This window comes from Hyalella azteca, unplaced genomic scaffold (genome assembly GCF_000764305.2).
Source record: "Hyalella azteca isolate HAZT.00-mixed unplaced genomic scaffold, Hazt_2.0.2 contig4153, whole genome shotgun sequence".
NCBI classification, from domain to species: Eukaryota; Metazoa; Arthropoda; class Malacostraca; order Amphipoda; family Hyalellidae; genus Hyalella; species Hyalella azteca.
The window spans coordinates 132,155-139,739 of NW_025934378.1; the positions used below are offsets into that span (position 1 = coordinate 132,155).

The 7,585-nt window shown below is 40.1% G+C and overlaps 1 protein-coding gene across 1 annotated transcript in view; it reads left to right on the top strand.

Annotated features, from left to right (window-relative positions):
* Positions 1–7,585, top strand: part of LOC108671383 — a 47,325-nt gene that overhangs the window by 37,484 nt on the left and 2,256 nt on the right. The window contains exons 23-30 of the mRNA XM_018158924.2: positions 1,818–1,949; positions 2,108–2,417; positions 3,108–3,163; positions 3,612–3,734; positions 4,460–5,020; positions 5,408–5,484; positions 6,303–6,383; positions 7,053–7,248. Coding sequence (XP_018014413.1) covers positions 1,818–1,949; positions 2,108–2,417; positions 3,108–3,163; positions 3,612–3,734; positions 4,460–5,020; positions 5,408–5,484; positions 6,303–6,383; positions 7,053–7,248 — 1,536 coding nt within the window. The remainder of the gene's footprint in view (positions 1–1,817; positions 1,950–2,107; positions 2,418–3,107; positions 3,164–3,611; positions 3,735–4,459; positions 5,021–5,407; positions 5,485–6,302; positions 6,384–7,052; positions 7,249–7,585) is intronic.

Consider the following 7,585-nt stretch of genomic DNA (forward strand, 5'->3'; position numbering starts at 1 on the left):
AAGGGCACTTATTGCCTTCAATAATGGCCAACATGCCAAGGTGGTGTTTACCACTTAGGGATTTTTGGGTAAACAATTATTGGTACTATGTCTATTCATTAGCTTGTAAAGTTTGTATGGAGCAAGGTAATGAGCTAAATATTGACCATTTAACAGGATTCAATATACAAAAACACTTCAGGAATGCAGATCTTCTAAACATTGAAGAGTCACATAACAGATAGGTAGCTGATAGCACAGTGCACAGCACTATCAATAGATCCACTAGTTTTATGTCCTATAAATCTACCAGACTCTACCCTCTATACACTCCAACTAGTAGTGACTGTAGCTGATAGCACAGTGCACAGCACTATCAAAATTAGAATACTCGTATTAGGGTGGAAAATCTTTCTAATTGCCTAGAAAATCAATACTACCTCTCAATATACAGGGTGGGGGAGAACCGATGGAGCAGTTTTGAGGTAAAATAAAAGAGTAATTGAGGTACATAAAGAAGAAAGTTTATATTCCTAGAAGTTAGCATAACATACCATTTAGAATACTTATGTTTTGACAACAATATCTGGAAGATGGGGGGCTATTAGCTGCAACACACTGTTGGAGTCGTTTTCGGAGGAGGGAGTAACCGTGATAGTGAATTCCGATTGCTATGCTGCAGTGTTGCAAAATTTCTTGCAGCCCATGATGGAAAACATTGTTGAAAATGAAGCATTGCGAGACGTGTGGTTCCAGCAGGATGGGGCTACAGCTCACACAGCCTGAATGTCACCCAATGTTTTGAAACACATGTTTCCCAGAGGTCTGGTGTCTCTGAGGGGTGATTTACACTGGCCTGTGAGGTCACCTGATTTGGGCATTTGCAATTTCTTTCTTTGGGGACATCTAAAAGAGAAGTTCAGAAGTTGCCCTCACACCCTACCACAGCTAAGGGAACGGATTATTGCAGCAGAGGTTATGGCCATACCTAGCTCGCCATATGTGTGAACGTGCTGTAGGAAACTTCCGAGAACGACTCCAACAGTGTGATGCAGCTAAAAAACCCCATTTTCCTGATATTGTTTGCAAAACATAAGTATTTTAAATGGTATGTTATGCTAATCTTGAGGAAAATAAACTTTCTTCTTTATGTACCTCCATTACTCTTTTATTTCGCCCCAAAACTGTTCAATCAGTTTTGCCCCACCCTGTATAAGCTAGCTAACACATTTAAATTGTATATTGTAATCAATATGTATATCAAATAGTTAAAGACTACTTATAGCCTTATAAGAATTAGCTAAGCTGTTAGCTACGTACAATGTATTGCACACTTGATGCCTCTGTACCAAAAACATTCAATTTATTGGAACCTAATACACACTAAAGGCAACAAGTTTATATACCAATTTGTCATTTATAGTAAATTTATACTAAACCATGAATAACAATACCTCAATATAAATTAAAGACTGCCACTCAATATATTTAAATATATGAAAAAATAAAAAAAAAAAAATAAAAAAAATCGAAAAAATCATGATTTTTTATAGAAAAATCAAGTGATTTAATCACATGATTTAATCATTTTGATTTAATCATTGCCAACCCTGTCTCGTAAATAATAAAGATTGAAGCATTCAGTTGCTGTTTCAAACTTTATGTAATGTAAACTTTATGCATGTAAATTTTATGTATGAATTCAGTAATGCTGGTCCTACTTTGAAGGATGAAGTATATGATCCGAAATGAATGCAATTTCGGTTAAGTAGACGTTTAAGTTCAGATTGCATAATCATGCGTGTTTTCGTTGATTGAATTATGCAATTATTTCCCAGGGCCAATCGCAAAACTTGCAGAAGATGATCAGCCTGGGGCGCCCTCTGAACGACAAGATGCTCAGTGGCCTGGACCCCCTGCCTACCGACCTGCTCTGCTGTGACCTCACTCATCTGCTCGCCCTCACGCAGGCAGGCAACATAAATCATTTCATTACCATTTATTATTACATCATTATCGTCCATTGCATCAACATTGCTAATTGCATCCAAAGTTCTCGTACCTGAAGCTGGACTGCCAGCATGAGCAAATCAATAGTAGGAGTCCCTGACCCTGTTCATTTTTTTAGGACGGGGTGGTGCTGATGGCTCCAAGGACGTCTCCTTCCCTGCTTGACAGCCAACCTCAAGGCGTGCGACAGAGCAATATTCAAAATGTTCTTCAGCAAGTGTCCCTCGCTCGCCAATCGCCTAACAGTGATACTAACGCTGCTTTTGCAGCTTCTGGTGCTGGCTTCAGCCTTGCTGCTCCCGTAAACATTACAGTGCCCAGCCCCATCTCTCGCACTGTTTTTTCTGAGACTACCGCGTCAAGGGCGGCTCCGGTCTCGGAATCCCAGCACGCGGCGTATGTCCGCACAGCAGGAGCCAGTGTTGCTGGTCAGTTCCTGCCTCAGCTTGTTTGCTTAGAGAGGAAGGAGGCGAGTGATAGATCTACAAAATCATTAGTTATAAATTTCTTCAGTATCTTGTATTGTGGCCAACTCGTATCGTTGCAGTAACTTTCTTCGGTAACACTGGCCGTTATCTCATAATGTCTTTCTAATTGGTGGCATTTTCACTAGCAATAAAGTAATTATTTCGCGAATGATAATGCACAGTCAATTTGATCTTACGATGAGTTCTGGCCATCACATGTATAGTAATTCAATACACCTAGATCTTGAAAACCTTCAAGGAACAAAGGATCACTTATGACTTCTCCAGCTTTGGGTAGTTTCGAGTCTTGAGCGCCAGTGGCGTATCATTTTTCTCAGTCAAACTTACTCGTTCAAGCGCTTCAGCTTAGATACGTCAGCGGTCTGCTGCTATCGACTTCTCGTATACTGGGTGTTCGTAGTAATAGTGTACATTTCCCTGATGGCTCTTCGGTCATACAGTCAAACGCCAGTAACTATCCCAATGTTAGAAAAATATCGATATAAGGTATGCGTTTTGATATTTTTGACGTAATGCGGTAGAATGCTTCTCTTTTCCTTTCAGTTGTATCCTTCAAGTACTTTCCTACTCATGTCCATATTTACTGATAGAAATTCTTCGTATTTACTGAGATTTTTCATATTTTATTAGATCGTCAAATCACTGTGGGCACGCTGCCTCCGACCATCACAGGCGAAGAGGTCAAGGTAAGCCACCCGCTACTCTGCATCGTCGTCTTTATTAAAAAATTTTCATTTGAAGCTCACTGACGATGGCGTCTCTGTGTGATGTGTGTTGTGCTACCGTATGCATCTTATAAGAAATATTATAATATTTTTAGAATATTAGTATATTTGGGTTAGACGTAACTCCTTTGTGAAAAGTTAACAAATGTCTTTCTTTATTTCAATACTTAGGCGTATCTCGACCCACTAAATTTCTACTCTACTACAGTGTGACAATTTCTCACCCGATCTTCGTTGTAAATTTTTTTCTGGCACGCATGAATCTACTCGCATGTTGCGCCCCAGGAGTGTAACCTATGGCTTACTTTGGAATTATTACACCCTTATTGTGTAGTGAGTTGTTCACGCGTTTCCTGTATGCGTTAAGATTTAGTGCGACTGCCAGTTTGTATGTTCCCACATTGCGCAGAATCTCTTCTCCAAATTTGGTGAAGTAGAATCTGCTGTGATGCTGCCTGCGCCTGGAGTTGCTTTGGTCACATATAAATCAAAGCAAGTGTGCCTTAAGGTTCTGCAAACGCACAGCTCTGCGGTTAGTTCACCCAATTGTATAAAAAGAAGTAAAAATAAATTATATGTATAAATATAAATAACACTCGCTTCAATAAATGCTACTAAATTGTTTACGATGCAAAAGCCTATCTTCACGGGTGCAAAATAATCCCAGATGTTAGTGCAATTTCGTAGTAATCTGTATTTACATACCCTGGAAAGTTTCTGCAATTAAATTTTGTCAGCCAATACTTAAAGATGCAAAACATACTGCTAGCTTACCATTACCATGTGACATTCTTAACACGTTGACTACGATTGTCTTCTTGTACTATTATTTCATTTTTTGTACCGTTTTTAAACAGTTTTGCCAGACGGTCATTTTTTCCGGACAAATTCAGTGATTTAGTTTTTATCAATTGCGTTGGCCGGCTTAAATTTATGATAGGGGTACTTCCTAATTAAATTTTAAATACTGCAAAAAGAAAATAAATGGAATTTTTATAGCAGAAGCTACAAATAAACTAGTATATATTGAGTTATCGGCCTTTTTTTGGCCTTTTTTGTTCTCGGATTTGGCCGATTTTAGGCAACCTTAATTATGTACCACTACGAACTGGAGAAATAGATTTCGTGGTACGCATATGTACCACTCCGTAGTCAACGTGTTAAATTCGCTGTGTCGTTGTTTTTATCGTTACCTTATGAAAATTTTTGTTCATTTCGCTATGATCCATAAATAATTTCTACTATTTTCTTCAACAGCCTGTGATGTTCGGCTCGTCTATTTTGGACATCAGATCTGCAGCCTCGAGTGCATCAAGCCTCGCTCCACCAGCGCCCGCAAAGATCTCTGTCGCTGATGGAACTAGCGTAGCATCAGGGTCGCTTTCTAACAGCTCAGCAAAAGATAAAATATTTTCTCTTGATGGCGATGTAGACCCCACCGAGTTCACAAAATCAATGGTTACTGTAACTAATTCGTTTGTGAACTTGAGAATGTTTTATCCGGAGAGTTCGGAATATTCTGCTCCAGATAATAAGGTGGATTATAGCACACCGAAGGTTGTTCTTGAACAGCGTCCAACGTCAACGATGTCTTCAATACCGGCCATGCCGCAGAAGGATGCGGATGCTTCCAATGATCTTGTCAAGCTTGTAAACGACGTGAAGGCCAAGAACGGTAATCTTGTGGCGCCCCCTGCCAGTGCACAGACGCCCTTGACGAGCGTTGCTTCGTCGCGAGGGAAGCCCACCACGGCTGCCCAGTCTTCGCACAATCATTCCCAGCTCTCTCAGTTTGGGGCGATACCTAACGCTCTTCAGGTTAGACCTTCATTATAAAGGAGCGAACTGAAGCAGGTGTAGCAGTGAAAGATGCTTCAATATGTTTCCGCGTCAGTTATTATTTATACTCTTGACTTCACGTTTTGTCAAGCGTTTGTTTAGTTATTCTTTTAGTCGTTCATGTGAGGAACTCATTTATTTGCAAATATTTCACTGTTTCTGATATCATTGTTGGACAGGAACATCAGGCGCAATGAAGTGAAATCATGCTCTTCGGAAACAACTTTTATTATACGCTCAATGTCTAGTTTTATTATACGCTCAATTAGCCCAGGTTTTTCAGTTTTCAGTTATTCTATTAAATAATAATGCGTCAAGGATTTGGATATTATTTATTGATAAAGTGGAGTATTGTTTTTTTTCCAGAACACTGCGGCTGCTGCTTCTGCTGCTCCACCCGTCCAAAAGTTTACTGCGCCTCCCCGCGCTGCTTCTGCATCAAAGTGAGAGGACGTCTCCAATTTCTAGCACTTTTATAATGACAATAAAATCCCTTTGGTCACAGTTACGTGAGGTTTATTTTGAGCACTGCCAACGACCACACTAAGGCGCCGCCCTATACACCTGTTCTTTGCCTCCCTAATGACAACAAAGGAAGTTTGCAACCGAGCCGGAGTCCCGAAACCTCGAATCAGCAGCCTTTATATCTTGACCATTTGTACCACTGAACTACAGCCAACCAGCTCATTATTATTCTAAGTTTTCCGTTGTGAAACAAGATTACTGTCAAATAGGTACTTGGGCTTCGTTCATGACAACAGATCCACGTTAAACACGTTCGTGCCACGAGGAAATCATCTCAATTATGTAAAATAAGAAAAATAAATGTTTTCAACCACACACCAATCGCCCATCTCTAATAATGCTTCCTGTGACGTCAGTTCTCATACCTTCTTTGAATTCATTCACATTGTCGCTACCTTTTCCTAATAATTCAGTGGTTCTTCTCGAGCTGAGCTTACCGCGTATCCTCAGCAGCTGAGCTTACCGTGTATCTTTTCTAGATGAGCTTACCGTGTATCATCTGCAGCTGAGTTTACAGTGTATCTTTTTTAGCTGCGTTTACCGTGTATCATCTGCAGCTGAGTTTACCGTGTATATTTTTTAGCTGAGTTTACCGTGTATCATCTGCAGCTGAGTTTACCGTGTATCTTTTCTAGATGAGCTTACCGTGTATCTTTCTAGCGGAGCTTACCGCGTATCCCCGTATCAACATTACCGTCTATCCTCCAACAAACCTCACCGTGTACCGCCATTGCAGGGTCCCCGATGTGTCTGTCAAGCGCAGCCACGAGCGTCTCGCCGACATCTGTCAAGCGCAGTTCGGGCCTGACTATTCAAGGTACTGCCAATTCGTTTCGTTGTTCTAATCATTCACTTGGCTTGTGGGGTGTCAATTTTGTTATAAACGAACAAGGAGCCATGTTTTCGCTGATGTTGTCCGTGCTGTTTTTTAGAATATTAAACCTAAATGTATAAAATATTAAATCAGATCTATCCATGTGAAGCCATTTTACTTCACTCACGTTCATTGTTACTCCTGATCGTTTTCCTATCTACCGTATTTGTTTCAATATTTTTTTTCGATTCTTGATTCACGATAATTTATGTGAGTTTTTTTATGAAATTCTTTTGACGGGCTCTGACGAGGCTATTGAAAAAATGCTTGTTTGAAGCCGTTTCAAATATTATCTAAATTATATACTTCCACTTTTTTATAAACCTGATGTTTGTTTTTATTAGTGTCAGTGTTTATGTTTCGCGTGTATCATGTTCACGAATTTCTTGAAAAATTCTGGATTTTTCTTGTCTATTAGTTCGTTTCCTTTACTTGATTGCCTCTTATTTATTTCAAAAATAGTCTTAATAAAGAACTGTGAATTATACTCAAATGAATTGAATTAATTATAATGAAATGATGAGCAACTTCATTAAAAAATTTCTTTGATTGGCGTACTCAGTACGCCAATCGCTTCAAAAGCGGAATCTTATACGAGTTTTCTGGTGGCAGGGAATCGATATTGAGCGCCATCTCGGAGGTGCGCCAGAGCAACAACAACCGCCTGTCCGGCCTGGCGGAGGACGTCATCATTAAGCGTGTCCGGCAGCTCGTGAAGCCTGGCCGCCCTAAGGGCAACCTTACGCCCATCGCGCCCTGGGCCAACGCCACCACGCCCCAGCAGAAGCCACTCGCAGCCCACGTCAAGGTTTGCTCTCGTACATATGACCAGGTTCATGTGTTTGCTCGCCGTCATGCTGTCCTTTATGTATGCCTTCATGCTCGTTTTCATGCATGCCTCCATGCTCATTTTCATGCTTGTCGATTTAAAGCTAACATTACTCTCTCATTATTGAAATGACTTCCGTTACTTGAATCATTTGATAAACCGCTTGAAATTAAGAAATATATTGTTAAAAATTTCTCAATATGTAATTGGCAAAAATGGCTGTACAGAATCCTACCTTAAAATGTCTAATTTCGAATCCTAAATGCGCTATTGAATACATTGTAACGGTGCCATTATTTTCTTTGTTGCATTACAG